General features: G+C 39.2%; 1 protein-coding gene across 2 annotated transcripts in view; it reads right to left on the reverse strand.

The window, feature by feature from the left end:
• LOC125267966 (tubulin-specific chaperone cofactor E-like protein) overlaps positions 1-20,083 on the reverse strand; it is a 47,175-nt gene that overhangs the window by 1,441 nt on the left and 25,651 nt on the right. Inside the window, exons 3-26 of one of the 2 annotated variants that reach the window (XM_048190074.1) lie at positions 18,329-18,401; positions 17,819-17,958; positions 17,369-17,656; positions 17,094-17,231; positions 16,742-16,907; positions 16,318-16,550; positions 15,619-15,798; positions 14,878-15,448; positions 14,099-14,712; positions 13,323-13,893; positions 12,587-13,236; positions 11,744-11,848; positions 11,079-11,619; positions 10,131-10,330; positions 8,774-9,154; positions 7,257-7,543; positions 6,868-7,148; positions 5,636-5,746; positions 5,187-5,389; positions 3,882-4,045; positions 3,262-3,510; positions 2,923-3,085; positions 2,597-2,681; positions 1,940-2,059 (exon numbers count right to left, since the gene is read on the reverse strand). In XM_048190074.1, coding sequence (XP_048046031.1) covers positions 1,940-2,059; positions 2,597-2,681; positions 2,923-3,085; positions 3,262-3,510; positions 3,882-4,045; positions 5,187-5,389; positions 5,636-5,746; positions 6,868-7,148; positions 7,257-7,543; positions 8,774-9,154; positions 10,131-10,330; positions 11,079-11,619; positions 11,744-11,848; positions 12,587-13,236; positions 13,323-13,893; positions 14,099-14,712; positions 14,878-15,448; positions 15,619-15,798; positions 16,318-16,550; positions 16,742-16,907; positions 17,094-17,231; positions 17,369-17,656; positions 17,819-17,958; positions 18,329-18,392 — 6,505 coding nt within the window. In that variant the 5' untranslated portion in view covers positions 18,393-18,401. The remainder of the gene's footprint in view (positions 1-1,939; positions 2,060-2,596; positions 2,682-2,922; positions 3,086-3,261; positions 3,511-3,881; positions 4,046-5,186; positions 5,390-5,635; positions 5,747-6,867; positions 7,149-7,256; positions 7,544-8,773; positions 9,155-10,130; positions 10,331-11,078; positions 11,620-11,743; positions 11,849-12,586; positions 13,237-13,322; positions 13,894-14,098; positions 14,713-14,877; positions 15,449-15,618; positions 15,799-16,317; positions 16,551-16,741; positions 16,908-17,093; positions 17,232-17,368; positions 17,657-17,818; positions 17,959-18,328; positions 18,402-20,083) is intronic. The other variant, XM_048190076.1, reaches the window with a different exon arrangement.

Below are 20,083 nucleotides of genomic sequence, written 5' to 3' on the forward strand. Positions count from 1 at the left end.
GTGTCTGGCAGAACTACAAAACATATCCCTGCAAGTTACTTTGTCTACTACTACAAGTTAAATCAAACCCCTATAGACCTTATTCAGGGTAGCGCCATATTAAATTTTTGACAGGAATGAAAATGAGGCTGTGAGGGATAGAATAAAGTGTGTTCAATGGATTGTACTGTTGTTTATAAACAATCCGATTATTCAGCTGATAAAATGTTTTTCCTAAAAGAAAAAAAACCTTTCAGTTTACAAAAATTCAATAAAAAAAAATAAAGTGCGTGCCATTGTAAAGGCTGCAAGTCTATCCCTCACAGTATCGTTTTCATCTGTGTTAAATTCAATATGGCGTCTAAACTGACTAATATACACTTAAAGTACACTCATTCCATCCTACAGTGCACCTCAGTAAAGATTAACCAATGTACACTGAACAGCTAGCCACTAAAGAAAACCCATGACTGTTAGCATTGTGCCAAATTAATTCACACGTTTCGCTAAAAGATGCAACCCCTGTAGTAAAAATGTCCTTTGTGAAGCAATTTGTTTGGTATGGTACAGTGAACAGTAAATTTTGCCTCTTCGCTGCACTTGTTTGGGCCCAGTAAAAAATTTTTTGCATATGGGATAATATTTAGGCGGTTGCTAACAAGTGGGACTACAGAGGTTGTCGGAGACATTAAATGTAATCATACCTAATAGGAACTATTACTCACTAGTACACATTCTTGTTGCATTCATAAGCACGTTCTTGCAAACTATTCTAACTCAAACTTTAAGGGAATATGTTTTTAAATAAAGACTGGATGAATCAGAAGCTTAAAGGATTAGTTCACTTTCAAATAAAATTTTCCTGATAATTTACTCACCCCCATGTCATCCAAGATGTTCATGTCTTTCTTTCTTCAGTCGAAAAGAAATGAAGGTTTTTGATGAAAACATTCCAGGATTTTTCTCCTTATAGTGGACTTCAATGGCCTACAAAGGTTGAAGGTCAAAATTACAGTTTCAGTGCAGCTTCAAAGGGCTTTAAACGATACCAGACGAGGAATAATGGTCTTATCTAGCGAAACAATCGGCCATTTTCGAAAAAATACAACTGTATATGCTTTATAAACACAAATGATCGTCTTGCACGTGCTTCTGCCAAAACCGCACTTTCGTAGTCTTCAAAAAGCTTACGCTGTATGTCCTATGCATTCCCTATTCTACTTATGGAAAAATCAGAACTGGCACTGCGTTTGTTCCGTAAGTAGAATAGGGAAGGCCTAGGACATACAGCGTAAGCTTTTTGAAGAATACGGAAAGCGGAAGCACGCAAGGCGATCATTTGTGTTTATAAAGCATATACATTTTAAAAAAAATTCGAAAATGACCGATCGTTTCACTAGATAAGACCCTTATTCCTCGTCTGGTATCGTTTAAAGCCGTTTGAAGCTGCACTGAAACTGTAATTTTGACCTTCAACCGTTTGGAGGCCATTGAAGTCCACTATAAGGAGAATAATCCTGGAATATTTTCATCAAAAATCTTAATTTCTTTTCGACTGAAGAAAGAAAGACATGTAAGACATGTACAAGATACATGTACAAGAACATCTTGTATGACACGGGGTTGTGTAAATTATCAGGAAAATATTTTTCAAAGTGAACTAATCCTTTAACGGTGGTGACACCGAAGTCGTGGTATGTTTAGCTTTTTACTTCTGGTTATTGTGTTTAGGTTTCAAAATTCCTAAAAGTTGTGTTCATTTTAAAAGATTATCATAATGAACAAAATGTATAAGAAACTTTTTTTGGTCACAGAGCTGCTTTTCTTCAATAATCCAAAAGCCACTGGACAACATCCACCTATTAAAAATGTTAATACAGTACTTTTAAATGTGTGTGTGTGTGTGTGTGTGTGTGTGTGTGTGTGTGTGTGTGTGTGTGTGTGTGTGTGTGCATTTCACCTCGGCAGCTCTTCCCATCTCTTTGCAGCATTCCTGTCACGCAGCTGCACACAGCGCCTGTTACTTGACTAGTGCAGATCTGCTCACAGCCACCATTATCCTCTTCACACCAGTCTGAATCTGAAACACACACATTGGGTTTTCATGTTTTATGGGGACATTCCATAGACATAATGATTTTTATAATGTACAAACTGTATATTCTATCCCCAAACCTTAAACCTACCCATTACAGAAAATTTTCTGCATTCAAAAAACATCACTTAGTTTTCTTTAATGGGAACAAAAAATGTCCCCACAGGGACAAGGATTTTGGATATTGCCATCTTCTGGGGACATGGCAAATGGCAAATGTGCGGACATTTTGTACCTATAACACAGGATATACCTGAACCCCCACCCCCACCCCACACACACTTTTATAGTTGTAATCACCTTGCTAATATGCACATACACAAAACAGCCATTTTTTACACCCACATCTTATTTTGCCTTCACTATTACTATCTTAAACAACAAACATATTCCTCACACACACACACACACACACACACACACACACACACACACACACACACACACACACACACACACACACACACACACACACACACACAGGACATGCATTCATGCACAAATCTGAAATATACTTTATACCTCTTCTTCTGATTGGTCCCACTGACAGGATCTGTTCTTTATGCTGACTGTAATCTGTATAACTTCGTTTGTTATGAGGACAATTCTGCAAAAGCATGAAAGTTATTATGAATCAAAAAAATAGTAGTTCTTCAAAATGATTGATGGAGAGATGAACAAGATGTAAAACATCACAAAAAACCTACTCTAAATCAGGTTTGTCTTTGTTTAGAGGCACATCATGTACCAACCCCTTTTACCATTGTCTCTTATGTTATAAATTTCAAGACAACTAAAAATAAAATAAAAAGGTGTTTGTCTGTATGTGTGTGTGAACAAGCTCTCACCACTTTGCAGGTGTTGGTCTCTGAGTCACACAGAGAGACGTCACAGTGCAAATGCACCTCATCATAATCGCCAATAAACTTAAAGACGGTGACGTGGAAGCGGCATGTGAGGGACACACCATTCTCAGCCATGCCTATAGTGTTATCCTTGATATTAGGACACCTGGAATTACAGTTATGTGATGTGAGAGCTGTGAACTCACTGGTATGTATGTGGGTGTGTAGTCCTTTGCGAAAATTTGTGCAGTATTTAAATGCTATTCTGTTAAATATGTATCAAAATATGTTCAGTGTTAAGCACAGTTTGTGTAAGATTATTTTCATAGGCTATTTCCTTACCCTCTCTCTATAATAATGTAACGAAGGCGATCGCTGCTGTAACGAGATGGTGTAGCCCAGCACATGTTAACAATGAGAATAAGCTGTTTATCATCTGCTCCTTCCACAAACACCCCCACAAACAGAACATCCCTGGTGCTCAGCACAACCTCTCCCTCGCGGTACGGGTGTCGGTATGAAGCGTTTTTATACAGGGCCATTTTTGTGATGAAGTTGCCCTCTTGGGTTGGCAGTGTGAGATTTATTACACTGTGAACAACAGAAAGAAAGGGGGAAAAGTTATCTTTTTCATTTGTCCTATATCTGGAGCATCCAACTGTAGAATGTTAAAGTGCATATAATTTGATTTTATGTAATTTACTTTTGTTAGATGTGTTTGTTATTAATTATAATAAATGCGGATATACAGGTACCTTGCTACATGGATGAAAAATAGCCTACCATGATAATGTTATATAAACCATGGTACATTATGATTATTATATGCATATTTTCCAGTATTTATAGTATTTAGTACTCTGAGGTACTTCAAATACCAACATACTGGTATTACACAGTGGTAATTATTAAAGGTAATACAGTGGTAGTTTTATGTATGGTGTGCAGGTGTGAAAGCTAACCTGAGCATTGGCTTCAGTACTGTCTCCAGAGAGATCTTGATGTCCAGTTCATAAGCACAAGAAAATTCCACATTGATCGTCTTATCACGTGTCACTACATTCCCTGTGTTGTTCACACTCTCGATCCACACCGTGTTCTTGTACATAATGTGTGTTCCATTTGACTGGACAAATACACAAACAGACACACACACACAGATAAAGTTACAGTGAATTTAATTACCTTTCCACAAAAAATAACAGTCAGCCAAGCAGACAGCACATTAAGCAAGCATATAATGAAAATTAGATTATGAAAAGCAAAACTATAATGAGAAGAATATGAGTTTATCTGCTATAAATCTGAGAAAAAAAAGAAAAAAAAAGTATAGTAGCACAAGATCTTTCTTGAAAAACATATGAAAATATTTTTGGAAAGCAATTTCATGATTTATTTTGTACCAACCTGAATAATTTCGGTACTAGTACACATTTAATACTCTTATACAGTGGAGCATTGAGGACTGTTTTATCTTTAAAATCTGGGATATTTATCAAAGCATAAGATTAACTTTAACTCATTGAGATTTGAATTACATGGATGGCTTCATACTGTAGGCAGTCTCTCATGAACAACACAAATAGCCTTCTTTATGTGACCAGCATGAGAGACTCAAATAAGGTTATAATTTATAATATTATTATAAACGGCTCAGACTGATTATTTTATCAAATAAGCGTAAAAGCATGCATCACACGGTTAAATAATGCACTGCAATCACATGGAACTATTTTCAGTTATACTATTAAGTACTCAAAAAATAGATCAATTTCCACCATAGTGGATGGAAACTACTCATTGAACTCTTTGTAAGACAGCATATAGGATTTGCATAAAATTACCTCAGTTGTTGGCCAAAAAAAGCTTTCTCAGTAAGTAAAATTATTCCACCAAGTACTAGCTGCCATTGCATTATGAGTATGTTTATGATGCCAAAAAACATTAAGGTAGGCAGCTGACTAGGTTTTGATGGACAGTCTATAAATACTGCACCTTGTTGAAATAAATATATATTAAACCAAAGCTGGTTAGCTGGTCTAAGCTGTTGTTCAAATGTCTTTTCTTTATACAAATCTGTGTATTCGCATGTAATTGAACGTACTGGTCCTGGTAAGGAAAATGCACTGTTCCATTCACATGAAATGGAACAGTACATTTTCTTTACTAGGACCAGTACATTCCATTCTCTCACAAGGTGAACCACTGGGACTGTCTAAATTGAGACAGTCTGCTCTTGAACAGTTGTTAATGAGAGATTTGTTCACCTGTACAATAGAGCCACAATGTCCCTTGGTATTGTTGATATGGAAAGAGATGAAATCCTCTCCCTCAATACCAGCACAGTGCTGGTCGTTAATTCGTACATCCTCTCTCTCAAAGCCCAACTGGAACAGACGGCACTTAGAGATAGAGACCTCCATCTGAGCATGTTTACAGGTCACCTCTGCCTGGATGATGTCATCTTCACCTACATCACAAGAACAAAATGTTCTGTATTGTCGTTTAAATGTTTCTTCAATATTTCATACCAATTCTTAATGTGACTTTTTAATAAATTAGCAGTTAACCCTCTACTATAACATAAAAGGTAACTAGTGCAGGATGGTTTATGTGCCTGGGTTTAATACGTAGCGTTTGAGTATGAGCAATAATAATAATAATTTCAAAAAGGATATATATGGTGTTCTGCTACAATATGATTTGTTTTACTCACTAATGTCAGTGCTAGGTAGCTCAGGACAGCCACACAGATCTCCTCCATTCTCCTGCTCACATGTGTTGTTAGAGCAGATCTCTCCTGCACAGGGGTCATAGATCCATTCTGCTAAAGACAGGTCCAGTTACAAAGTTAGCACACAGAAACACACACACGCGCACGCACACACACACACGCACACTCACACACACCCAGTCATTTACATTAAAACAAGTAAAGTTATCCATATATCCATCTGCTAATTCGTAAAGTTTCTTAGACAATATTTTTGTTTTTTCAAAATTGTGAGAATGATTTATGATAGTCTTGTAAGCCTCCAAAAGTTTGGAACCATTAAGATTTTTAATGTTTTTAAAAGAAGTTTCGTCTGCTCACCAAGGCTACATTTATTTAATTAAAAATAGAGTAAAAAACAGTAATATTGTGAAATATTATTACAATTTAAAATAACTGTTTTCTATTTGAATATATTTGACAAAGTAATTTATTCCTGTGATGGCAAAGCTGAATTTTTTTTCAGGATTATTCGATGATATTCGAATAGAAAGTTCTAAAGAACAGTGTTTATCTGAAATCTAATCTTTTGTAACATTATAAATGTCTTTACTGCCACTTTTGATTGATTTAATGCATCCTTGCTGAATAAAAGTATTCATTTCTTTAATTTCTTTTCAAAAAAATAAAAATAAAAAATCTTACTGACCCCAAACTTTTGAATGGTAGTGTATAATGCTACAGAAGCTTTGTATTTCAGATAAATGCTGTTCTTTTGAACTTTCTATTCATCAAGGAATCCTGAAAAAAAAGTACACAACTGTTTTCAACATTGAAAATAATCATAAATGTTTATTGAGCAGCAAATCAGCATATTAGAATGATTTCTGAAGGATCATGTGACACTGAAGACTGGAGTAACGATGCTGAAAATTCAGCTTTGCATCACAGGAATAAATTACTTTGTCAAATATATTTAAATAGTACACAGTTATTTTAAATTGTAATAATATTTCACAATATTACTGTTTTTTACTGTATTTTTAATTAAATAAATGTAGCCTTGGTGAGCAGACGAAACTTCTTTTAAAAACATTAAAAATCTTAGTGGTTCCAAACTTTTGGACTGTACTGTATATATATATTTATATGAGCCTTGCTCTAAAAATGAGCCTTGCTGCCTTTCACTTCCTACACTTCTCCCTCTTATCCTGTAGGTGGCAGCGTCCCCTTACAGCAGTTTTCCTGGGCGATCCATTTGGTGGTAAGTGTGCCGAAAGAACGGCAGGCCTCAGCGTAGGCGGCCATGGAGCCGCACACCTGGGCCTTACGGTGGTTGTAGCAACCATCCATGTAGCAAGACTGGTAGAAGGGGTGAGGGTCCAGCAGACCATGGCAGGGCTGGAAGAAACCTTTCAAATCTGTGAGTTTCAGACAGTTGTCCTCCCCCTGGAGCTCTGATACTGCTGTATTATCACAGGACTGAGCCAGGGCCACATACTGTGTCTCATCACAACTACAGGCAAGCAATGAAGAATAAAAAATTATTTGCAACAAAAAAAGGACAGAATGAAATTTATTAGAAAATAGTGGTAAATATAACAGGACTCTTTTTTTTTCTAACCTGTTCTGCATGCCATTGGTTTTCCAGCTCTGAGCGAGCTCCAGTGCACTGACGGCAGGTTTTCCACGAGAGGTGATATAATCATCAGTGGGGTCCCCGTTGAAGTTCCCACACAGTCCACACACCTTGTTCTGCAGCCGTGGGCCCATCGTAATGCTGAGGGTGTTGAATCGGTTATAACGCACCTGGATGTCCTGAGGAGTGTCAATCACTAGGAATCCTTCTGATGTGGATACTCTTGTCATTAGACCGGTGACAAAAGGTACGGACACAGGCGTACCATTTACCTGAGGTAAAAGAGAAAAAGACTCAGCATTTAGCTTGGAAACATGTAATATCTTAACCATTATAATAAATTCATAGTCAACCTATAAAAAAGGCAATCTCACAACTCATCCTCTAAAGCAAGATTTCTCAGCCCTCGGGCTCGAGGTCAGTTTTGATCAAACTCTGCCTTTCCACCTTTTTTTGTAAAAATTGCACTACAGTGTTATAATTATGACAATACATTAATAATATAGTAAGAAATACCAGTTTGCAATATTAAGCAGCATACTAAGCTGTTTTGTACAGTTAAAAATAATTGGAAGCGGATGACACCAGAAGCCAGACACATTAAAGGGATAGTTCACCCAAAAATGAAAATGTTGTCATCATTTACTCATATTGTTCCACACCCATCTGAGCTTCTTTTTTCTGTTGAACACAAAAGTCTGTTGTTGTATCTGTTGAAAATATTTTAAAGAACTTTGGTTGACGGTAGCCATTGATTCCATATTAGGAAAAAAAATACTGTCAACTTTCTGGTTACCAACATTCTTTAAAATATCTTCAACAGATACAACAACAGACTTGTGCTCAACAGAAGAAAGAAACTCATGCAGGTTTGGAACAACATGAGGGTGAGTAAATGATGACAACATTTCATTTTTGGGTGAACTATTCCTTTAAATTTAAAATGGCCGTGCCTGTTCTTACGTTAAAAATAAGGTGGACAATGTTTTAGGGTGCATCTCAATCAGCTCCCAAGCTTGTGAATCAGTATATTGCATTCACAATTTAAGGCACTGGTAAGGACAGTAAAGGACACTGGCTCACTACACATTGGGACACTGATGACTCTATTTCTGGTGACATGACAACGTCCTCATTGTACAGCATGACAACTGGTATTTATGAACAACAGCAGAACTGATATCTTTCTGACATTACTTATAATGTTATTTAAAGTACAGCCCTTAAAATGGCAGACTCCCTGATCAGTGCCCTGACTACTGAACTAGGGAGCTGATTGAGACCCACCCTAAGTAATCTTAAAGAACTTGATTAGCTTATTCAGGTGTGTTTTATTAGGGTTGCAGGTCAACTCTGCAGGACAGTGGACCTTGAGGGCCTCGAGAGTTCATTTTAAAATACCATTTGTTTTCCTTTAAATTCTCCTAGGAAATTGTACACCACTTCACCGGAGTGATTTCCTGTCCCATACATCATTTGCAGTACATTTTCTGTGTTCCTACCTTGACCGTGTTTCCCGAGATGAGAATGTTCTCCTCATTGATGTAGAGGTAAGCATGGGAGATGGTGGTTAGGTTGGGTGTACTCCACTTGTCAAAATTGGCAATGAGCTGAAAAGATAACTCTGGCAGCTTGTGACAGATCGTTGAAAGAACAAAGGAACATGAGGCAGGTAAACGAAGAGAGGCACCATCGAAAGTACGGAAGACGCCACCGCCTGATGCCACACAGTGCTGGTTACGTCGGGCAAAGCATCCTCGCACACCGTGACGTAGAACGCATTCCTCCTCTGATTTACATCGTCGTGGGTCACACTGAATCAGATTCCGTCCAATACACTGACAGCGTTTAGTGCAGTCACTGTTCCAGAACAACTGCTTAGGCTGAGAGACAGAGTACATTGATCAAAAACAAGTAACACATTTGTTGGATGTGTATCTAACAAAAAGCAAAAGAGCAATGCTAGTTTTTTGTTTGTTTGTTTGTTTGTTTTTGTTTTTTCACATTTCTGAAAAACATGCGAGTAGTGGTTACCCATACAAAAGTTGACTCAACAGTGCTTGGTTATAGTGTGTGGTTGCTAAGGTGTTGAGTGTACTAAATTCAGTATCTTAAAATCCAGTGAATAACAGTGTATATGCAGAAAGATCAATTAATATTAAAATTCCATATTATTATTATTATTATTATTGTTATTTCTTAATATAAGAAAAGATAATATAAGAATAAAAAAAACAATTAAACAATATTTTGAACACATGAAAAAATGTGCCAATGTAACTACACAAAATATATTCACAAAAACAGGTTTTGATGTCTTATGTAAATGAGATTCTCAGGTAAAATTGACTGGATAGAGTAACTAATTAAGAATATATAAATGAGGTTAGAAGTTGGGAGTTTATCACACTGATGTCCGGCTTCACAGACAAGGCTTAAGTCTAGTCTCAGATTAAAATGCATGTTTGAGCTGTCTTAAAGGCACACTATGTAGTTTTCGCCTCTAGAGGTTGCTTATTCAAAACAAAGGCGTAGCTTGATGACGCCTTGATTTCGCGGAATCATGGAAGGTGTTGTCTTCACGTCTACAGCCAGTGGAAAAGAATCCGACGAGACTCAGTTTCTATTCTAACCCTTTAACCCAATTTCGCTTCTCTGCGATTAAAAAATTGAATCTATTGACAGCCCTAATAAAAATATATATAAAATATATACAAATCTTGCAGTGTAGCAATAATTTTAAGGGATGTTTGTTATACAGCCTCATTTCCACCCTCATCCAAATTGATTTGTTCTGCACAGTCATACAGCTTCATGATGGATATTGGCTTTGTCCAATTTTGTGACATGCTGTCTCACCTCATAGTATTTACCGTCCGTGTAGCATCCACAGTTCTGACTGAGAATACAGCTCTTGCCATTGAGCACATAGCCCTGGTCACACTGGCAGCCTTCAACACAGTACTGGTTACAGTCTCTCTGTCCACGTGCAGGGGCACATTGCGGCTGGCACACCATCACACAGCTGGAATAGTGGCTGTTCACAGGGCACGACAGCACTGGGCACACACACAGAGAGGGCAAAACAAGAAGAGTTCAATGGACGGGTGAGTTTCTTAAGAAGTAAAGGGGAAGATGTATTGTATTTCACTGTAAAAGGCTTATATAAATGTGTGACATTCACGGGGCTTTGATTGTGATAAAATGTCCTCTAGTTTCTATGTTGGCAAAACAGAACATATGTAAATTAATCCATGGTTTGTGGTTAGCCAGCGTAACACCAGGAATTAAGGGGTTTCAGAATAGTATTTTCATGTTAGCCCTAGAAGTGCAAACAATATTTGCATCTAAATGCATAAAAATGACTCAATAGTTTAATAGCAGCCTCATAAATGTTACAAAAAAAATATTTTTTTCCTGAAGAAAATATGCATGGTTCTTGCCTAGAATGTGGTATGTGGTTGCTAAGGCATTCTGAGTGATTTTCTAAATATTTCCTTACAGTTGCTAGTACATTTTGGCTGGTTAAGTGAATGCTTACTGGTCCAAGTCAAAAAGCCCACCCCCATATCTCTATGGTATTCTAGTCTCTAGAAATGGCTCTAGTCTGTCCTTAAAATTAAGTCTGTTTTCTTTATTTTAAAGAATTATCATCTATCAGGTGAAAGTCTGACAGTTTAGAAAAGTAACAGCACCCTTCACCTTGATAAGCCTCACAATTTACTGTAGAATAAACCCCTAACCTCAAATATGAGCAATAATAATTGTGATGCTTGCCTTAGCAATTTACTTAGACATATTTCTTACCGCAGGGTGTGGAACTTCTCCAGCCAATGACAGACACTCCTTGTATCTGACAGGTACTGGCATAAATCTGTAGCCAATTACAGATGGTCTCTCTCGCACCTTGATCCACACACGTATCCTGAAGACAACTTTGATAGAAGTAGGCTGGTGCCACTTTGCTGTGACACCGTGCAAACACACCTCCACGGTCTATAATAAGTCCACATAATCTCACCGCCTCAGGCTCGACATAAACATACAACCCTTCAGCAAGGTGAAAACGGTTTCCTGGGTTACCGTTATCCATGTCAATGTTACCAACAGCATCCGTTACTTGGGCGGGGACCTCAGCAGCCAGGCCCCTCTCAACCAATCCACAGCGGGGGCAGGAGTCCCCACAACCCACTTGGCAGAAGGTGTCACGGTCTGCCCATGCCATGCCCCATTCGCTGACACTTAGAGTGGGACCAGAAATGGGCATTCCTTGGCAGAGCCCACAGGTGGCATTAAAGAGACTGCGAGGAAGAGTGAGGAGCAGTAGAGTATTCCAGTCAAAAGCCACCTGTAGAGATATTATTAACCAACTTATAAAGTGGATAACATAAAAGGAGAGGTTTTGCATTTTTTCTGTCTGTGTTTTACAAGCAAAAAGTGGTTTGCGATATGTATTTTGGTTTGTACTCCACCTTCAGACCAAAGTCAGTCTCCACAAGTAACTGCAGACCAAGGGTGTAGATGTTAACTTTCCCTGGGCCGAGTTTTATAGGCAGATAAAGGCGCTCTTTATTCACCTAAAAGAGATAAAAATATTTTCACATTTGTTTCATTAATAGTCATCAACCCTTTTGGTACATGATTCATCCCTTACTGTCTCATCTCCTAGCTTTTATCCATCTCTTGTTCATCTTCTATTTATACTTAACATGAGTTCAAAAGCCAGTTTCTTGATGATTCAATCTGTCTCTCCTTCTCTAACTTGGTTTTCTTCTCCCCTCCATCTTTATTTGATCTAAAGTTCCTCAGATCTCCCAGACAAGTTGTGAACTCATTCCAGACGTCACTCAGTTATCAGTTTCCCTCTGTATCTGCTCCAGTATGCTAACAGATGCTGACTGAAATATTACACCCCTCACCTGAAAAAAAATTACTCCTGGTTTAGCTCTTCTGTCTGGTTGATTAAAATAACTTTGTGTCATAAAAATGAGGAGTTTGAACTTCAAAAGGTCGTGTTCTAGAATTACAGATGAATTCTTGTGATTATGAAATGTCTGACACTCAAGTAAATGGCCAAAAAGTATCAGTAGCTGTCTGTCCTATTGCAGGTGAATTCTATACTGATTCAAATCAGCTTTGGATCACATCTATACACATTGCGAAACAAATACGAACATGCTATCTGTGTCACTCAAATTCATATAAGTTTTACGCAAATTACTGTTCTTGGACATGGCCCTGTTTAAACAAAAGAGAACAAATTCAAAAGATACACATTATTCATAATCTCAACACATTTTCCAGGATAATCTTACCGTTACTGTGTGTTTGAAGCTTCGTGACACCTCAATTTCATATCCATAGACCTCCAAAACAAATCCCCGCACCCATATAGTCTGGCTTGTGTCTCTCTCTTCATTCCGAACTGAAAACTGGAACATGGGCAGTCCTCCCAGAACGGTCTCTGCACTGTCTAGTCCACCAAACCCATTCTCTTCTCCTTCTCCACACTCAGTAGTGGCCAGACGAAGAGTACAGCTGCTCTGGAGGTCAAATGGTACACCTCCAAATGGTAAAAAGTGGCCATATCCAGCAACAACACACATGGCCTCAGTCCTCGGTTGGCAGAAAAATATGCCTTCATTCTCCTGGCAGTACTCCTCTGGGTGACAGGGTGAGAAGGTGCAGTAGACACTGTTGTCTGTGCCATTACAGTAGCAGCGCTCCTGGCACTCCCAGTCAGTCCAGAATGTCTCATTGGTGGCCAGCTGGCGACCCAGGTAAAAGCAGCCGCAGTCACTACGTGCCACACAGATGCCATCACGGAGGGCAAAGCCCTCCTCACACTGGCATCCTTCGGAGCAGGGTAGAGGGCACGGCTCCTCAGGATCATCCAGGTTAGAGCAAGTGAGAGGGCATGCAGATGTACACTCATCGAAATGACTGTTTTCTGGGCAGGGTAGAGCTAATGAAAGAAAGAAAAAGGAAATTATGTAACTATGATAAAAGGTGTTGAAAATGGTAAAAGAGAGAAACATTCAACACTCTTACGGCAATTGGTAGCACTCCTCCAGGCTCCCAGGTTGATCTGAGCATCCTGGCAAGCTGAAGCATATGCCTGGAGGGAGTTACACAGGGCAGAACGGTTTCCCTCCCGTACACACATGTTGTAGAGGCAGTTCCTGAAGAAAGGAGAGGGATTAACAGCTGTGTGGCAAGCCAGGAATGAGCTGTTTACCAGGTCATTGATGTTTCCACACAGCCACGGGCTCTGGTACAGCCTTAAATCTGTACACATACGATACAAGTCCTCACAATCGCCATTGCATGTCAGATCATCTGCAATGGCTCTCCAGCCTTCAATAAACTGGTCAGCTGTATCGGCCTGTCTTCCGCTAGGTAGACGGAGGTCGTCAATTGGATCTCCATTGAAGAAACCACAGAGACCACAGGTGGTGTTGTAAAAGAGAGTAGAAAGAGTGATGTTTAGCAGGCCTTGACGTGAATATCGGGTGCGGACCAAACCACTCCACTCAATCACTGTGGTATTACCAGAGGACCGGTATATCATTAGAGGCTCCACTGGGTGGACATAAGGAAGAATCGATGGTTCACCATTGACCTGGGCAGAGAGAGATATGACATCATCAGTCAACATTTCGTACAGTCAGATAACTTGGTCTCAGCAATATGTGAGAATATATTGAGGAACAATCAAAGCTACTATTTAAATAATGATATTGCTATAGTTAGTCTGTCTTTTTTTAACAGCATCAGTTTCAGTTTCAGAGACCTGCAGATTAGAAGCTATGCAAGACACCACAAACCTTGATCAAGTCGAAATCCGAGCCACCAATCTGTGCTTCCAAATGTCCCACCCTAACGACCACTGGCCGTAGCCATGTTGGGCCCTTATTCACCAGTTTTCTGCCAATCTTCACCTCCACTGAAGTAACATTTGCAGGCAAGCGTCCCAAAGTCTTCACCAGGTAGAATGAGCTCTCATCAGGGAACGGCATTGTGGACCCATCAAACGTGGCCAGTATTTGAGACTGGGACAGGGAACAGACTGCTTCACGACGAGGGTAACACCCCAACAACCCAACTTCTGCTGCACACACCTCGCCTTCACCACAAGAGTCATTGAAGCATGTTACTTCACCTGCTGGGCCACACACACAACGCTGGGTGCATTCTGCACCTACCTCACCCCCTTCCCCTGCCCAGAAGGTTTCATTTAGGGCATAGTACAGGCCATCACGTTCACATCCACACTCAGACCGGCGGACACAGCGACTACCACTCAGCACATAGCCCTGGTCACACTGACAGCCCTCAGTGCATGGATGGGTGCAGTAGAGGTGAGATGTCAGGTCGGAACAGGAGGCAGGACATGCGCTCGTGCAGACTTGGTAGTGGCTGTTCTCAGGGCATGTCAACGCTAAGAGCCAGTAGCAAATGGAAAAATGGAAGGTCAGTGAAAAAGAGAGCATAGAAAGGACATATTCATGATAGAAAATGAGAATAGGATTGAATAATGTATACTTGATTTAATCTCTCTAAAAGATGTTGAATTAACCTTAAGATCACATCTGATCTCACTCACCACAGAAAGAGCGTGATCTCCAGGGTCGTATAGTGACTCCCAGGGCCTGGCATGCAAGTGCATATGCCTGTATAGCCTGGCACAAGGTTGTGATGTTATCGCGATTGCTGCACATATCATAAACACAGCTGTACACAAATGCTGTAGGGTCTACCACAGCCCTACAGTCTCTGAATGGCCCATCAGTTTTATTGATCAGCCCACAGTAGTCTGAGCGAAAATAGAATGCTTCAGCTGCCGGTTCACACAAGCTACAGTTCTGGGCACAGCCATCTGTACAACGAAAATCTGTGTCCTCGGCTCGCCAGCTACCACCCAGTTCCACTACGCTCTCTGCCAGAGAGCCATCTGGCAACACGGGGTCATCGGCGGGGTCATCGTTGTAGTTACCACATAGGCCGCAAGTGTTGTTGAAATAAGAGCTGGGGAGGGAGATGGAGGCGTAGTGCAATCCGTCATAGGTCACCAAGAGACCAAAGTCTGTTTCCAAAGCGACAGCAACACCAGATTGGTATACCTTGACTGCGCCTAGTTGAAGTTGAACAGGGAGAGTCTTTATCAGGCCATCCACCTGTAACAACAGAAACACAAAGTAAAAGACATTGAGAAAGGTTATATCGCCTGTGTCCCGCAACAACAATTTAATCTACTAAGCTGCTATTCATACTGATTGTACAGTTGGGCAGTTTAGTAGGAGGAGTAGCTTCAAATTTAAAGGACTGAAACATGAAGAGAGCCAACCTGCACAGTTCCCAGAGTCCCTTTGGGTAGTGTGACACGGTGGTTGTACACCTCTACTGTCACGTCCCGTAGCCAGGACACAGTGGTCACACCACGGTTTTCATTCTTGGCCTCCACACTGAAGAAAGGCAAACCAGGCATTTCCCAGCATGGACGAGCCAACAGGTATGAGCAAGTACCCTGGATGAGAGACCAAGGAGATCACATAGTTTCATCCTACAGTTCTTTACAAAGCAAAAAACAAATAAACAAAAATAAACTAAATGATAAATATATGAAAAACTTAAACAGCTTTTTCTTTCAGCATAACCCACTGATAACAGATATCTTATAAAATCAATCTGTGAAATATGATGATCCTCATATTTTTAATATTTTTAATATGTTTCTTGGTTTAGAAAATGTCATACTTTACCATTTCCAGAAGCATTATACACATTTAATGGGCCAAGTGCACTTTGAATACTTGGATAATAAAATTAAATAAGTTGCTTGGTTATTAGGTATTAGGTCAGGATTTGAACTTTGGTCCCTTTGTGTGCTAAAAAAGTGAGTATATACTATTAGACTTTTCTCCCTTAGGTCATTTTCTAGGGCACAAAGTAAGCCAGGACTGCCAATAGTGCTCCCTTAAATAAGGTCCATAACTATTACTTGCCATTTTCATAGAAACTGGCTCATTTTAACCCTATACTTCACCTGGAAGTGATACAGAAATCCATCAAAAGTGTGGTAATGGGGGTCTCCAAACACCACACAGGTGCTGGTGCGGGTAGGCTGGCAGTAGTAAGCCCCCTCCACTTGTTCACAGGTCTCTAATTGACCACATGGAGTTTCCTGGCAGATGACCTCATTATCCAGATCAAGACACCTACATCGTTGAGTGCATTGGTCTGATAGCCAGAAAACCTCCCCACGCCGGTAAAACCGTCCTGGAAAAATAAATATTGCAGAAATGCAGAGAGAGGAAGAGAGATTGGGTATGGCACGATAACATGTTGAATTAAAAGTGTACGTACAAAATAAACAAAGAGAACACATTTCATAAAGATATCCTATGAACAAAATATTAATTAAATGTAAAAATATAATCTAACTCTCTACTATATGCATTTTGTTATACCAATGTAGCTGCAGCCATTTGCTGGGTCTATCTGGTCGGCATCAATGCGGAAGAACCACCGTCCAGGCACGTTAACATTAGTGGTCTGTTCAATGTTGACCACTTCATTCGAACGTGATCCGGGAAGGTTAAAGAAATGGCTGACATCTCCACCATTGAAACCTGCCTAGAGAGAGCAAACATAGCAGAGAATCATGAGATCAAAGAGATTATGTTGTGAGTTTGCAGAGGGTGAAAACATTTCCCAGGGAACTACCTAATGCAAAGAACCAGAAGAAAGTGATGAAGTAGTCCATAATATACAGTAACCTCTGTACAGCTGTTATATCACAGATGCAATTTTCAAGATTACCTGTGCTGTGGTTCCTCCCAAGCCTGTAAGAGGGTCTCCTCCACTAGCTGTGCCTGTGCTCCAGCTGATCTCTCCATAGTTAAACATTGCAAAATAAGCTTGGCCATCTGAGATCAAAACTGCCTGAAATGTATTTACCTGGAAAGAAAAAAGAATTATTACTCTCTTTTGTGGTTCATGTGGTGATCAAACAGTACATACTGCTCAGTAGCGCAGCTGATATTGGTCATGCAAATAAAACAGTGGCAAAATGAATATATCTCTTTTTGCCTCACCGGTGTTGTCTGGCTACCTCCGTAAAAGGTGACCTGATTCCAGGTAGCAATAAAGATCCAGGTGGCAGTGAAGGATGCCATACTCTTGAAATACTTTCTGACATCCTGAGTGGCCCTCTCCAGGATCTCTGGGTCTGAGCTCTCACGGTAGTACACATCTCCACGGATACCATTATGTACGTCAGCCCATAGAGGGGCAATGAAGGAACGGCTGTCACTGAGGGGGAAAGCCTCTGGAGTGAATTGACTCACCTGAATGTTGAAGGAGATCACTCCATTGTTGTTGACCTGTTGGGGAAAAGAAGATGGTAGTAGATGGATGAATAGATCACCAAGAACACCAAGAATATTTTCACCAAGCTCCCAATTCACTACTGAACTGAACACCTATGATGTTGCAGATTTTTGTTGATTTATCTCACAGTTCTTGTTCATATTTTGGACACTTACATAAAGGGACCTATAGGGCACATTGAAGAATATGAATGGAATTAGTAGTGGAATCTCTGGAGAGCTGCCATCATCCATCTTAGGGGTTTCTAAATCCCTGTGGGCTGGTCCAAAGGGGTAGAGGGTATCCTGAGAAAATGCTAAGCACAGATAAAAGGAAATGCTGAGAAAGATATTGTCTCCAAAGCAAAAAGCATTGATCAACTGGCCCTGTCTGGGTGTCTGGATATATTGTGAAGAATGGATTTAAACTATGTAATTTCAATGATGTGTCTTTGACTCTTTTTGCATAGGTGATGTAGGTCATAAGATGTAGAGAAGTAATTTACAAAGACTCTGAAAAGGTTTGGGTTCTTGGGTTCTTTTTTATCACATCTTTATTTAATTGATTAGATCTTTTTTTAATGCCTTGGCTCTTTTTGTCTATCAATCACTGTTACATCTAATGTTTACGAGGGGCTGTAGAGGCAGGCAGAAGAGGGTTTATACACAGTTGTGGACATCACTTACCTCCTCTGGGAGCAAGGGTGCTGAAAAGCTGGAGCAGAGAGAGTAAAGTGCCTGTTCTGACCATCCTAAACACCTGGGAAACAGAGAATCAGAAAGAGCTTTATTGCCAAGTGTGCTTGCACACACAGAGGAATTTTACTTGGTAAATAAAGATTCAAGTGCACACATATAAATACAACAAGACACCTAATAATAAAATTCAAGATAAAAAAATATGAAAAATGTGACTTAAAATATTTATCAGCAATGCTTTAGTGCCACCAGCCTTCCAAACATCATTTATTTTAAGATTAAAATATTTGACTATTTTATAAAAAGAAAAATATTAGCACGAAAATAAGCCTATTTAAAGAAATTAACAACTAGGCCAAGATGCATTTGTCTCCAATCTGCCCTGGTTTAAAGAGCAGTCTCCCAGGTCTCCCATGGGGGCAAGTCTCCCCCTTTCTCCCTCTCCATGGTGGGCCTGTTCGCCCTGAGTTGAAAAGGTTCTATTATGTGATGAAGAACAATGTGTTGGGATCACATTCTCCAGCACTATCGTTTGAGTGGACTATGGTGATGCAGTTCCAGGCCTCCACAGTGCCAGTAAGCCTGCGGCTGGGAGAACTTGCCTTGCTCCTCTCCATCATCTGAAGGGTCTATTACAAAGTGTTTATGTGCTATGACTTGTTGGCATCAGAGAAAGGACTGTGAACAGTGAGGCTAATGGGTTTAATTTAGCAGGCTTGAGTTGCCAGGGTCTTTACGGCAACCCTGAGGGGCTGAAGTTTGGGTTTCATTCCCTTTAGATTCTCCAGCCTTAGTGTGCCAAAATAAATGGACATCTTTTCAAATCCTAGTATCAGGTACGGAACGGAAATGATAACAACCTGAAATGATTCTGACGTTAAAACTGTTAACTGGAACTACTTTGTCACCCCAGATTTCTTATTTTAGGTAGACCTATATTTTGAATAGTAGCACCAAATGTATTTTAGAAAGTGCAATGACAGAACAGATTGTAATCAATAGTAAACAACACTAATTTAAATTGATATATCCAAATTTTCTTTTTCAGCCTTAAGCGTGTTAAACTTGCATCTTGCCTCAAAATAAACCTAATACTAATGTAAATACAAAAGCAAAATGCTGCTAAAGGTCTAGTGTCTAATTAAATAATTAGTATTTAACTTATATTTCAAGTGTATAAAATGAAAATATATATTATATAAATTGATTGTAGTAGGCACGTCAATGCAATTTATTTTTCCCCCTATAGTTAATTATGTATGCTCAAGTTCTTCCCAGTTTCACAAATCCAGAATGATGTAGTCAGATTTATAAATGAATAAATTAAAACAATGTCATTACAGCTCCATTAACCAAGACATGGCATCTAATATAAATTTAAATAATTTGTCATATTTCACACAATATTGGAATCTTAAAACATGAATCAGATGGTTACATGTGGATATACCTTTGCCTTAGTAAAAAAAATATCCAGAGGTAGAAAACTAAATTTACCATTGAGCTGTCGCAGAATACTATCATACAGTAAAGATATTTACTTCATTTTTTTAATAATTTATTTAAAAAAATCAGTATATAAAATAAAAGAATGAAATAAATCTAATAATGCAAAAAGACTAACTAATAATATGGAAAAATACTATTTTAAAAAATACTTTTTCATTTACAAAATCAGGAATAATTTATAAAATAAAGCATTTCAAAACTTCCATGGAAACAACCTAAAATTTTAATTCAAGC

Source organism: Megalobrama amblycephala, linkage group LG4, assembly GCF_018812025.1.
Source record: "Megalobrama amblycephala isolate DHTTF-2021 linkage group LG4, ASM1881202v1, whole genome shotgun sequence".
Classification (NCBI taxonomy): domain Eukaryota; kingdom Metazoa; phylum Chordata; class Actinopteri; order Cypriniformes; family Xenocyprididae; genus Megalobrama; species Megalobrama amblycephala.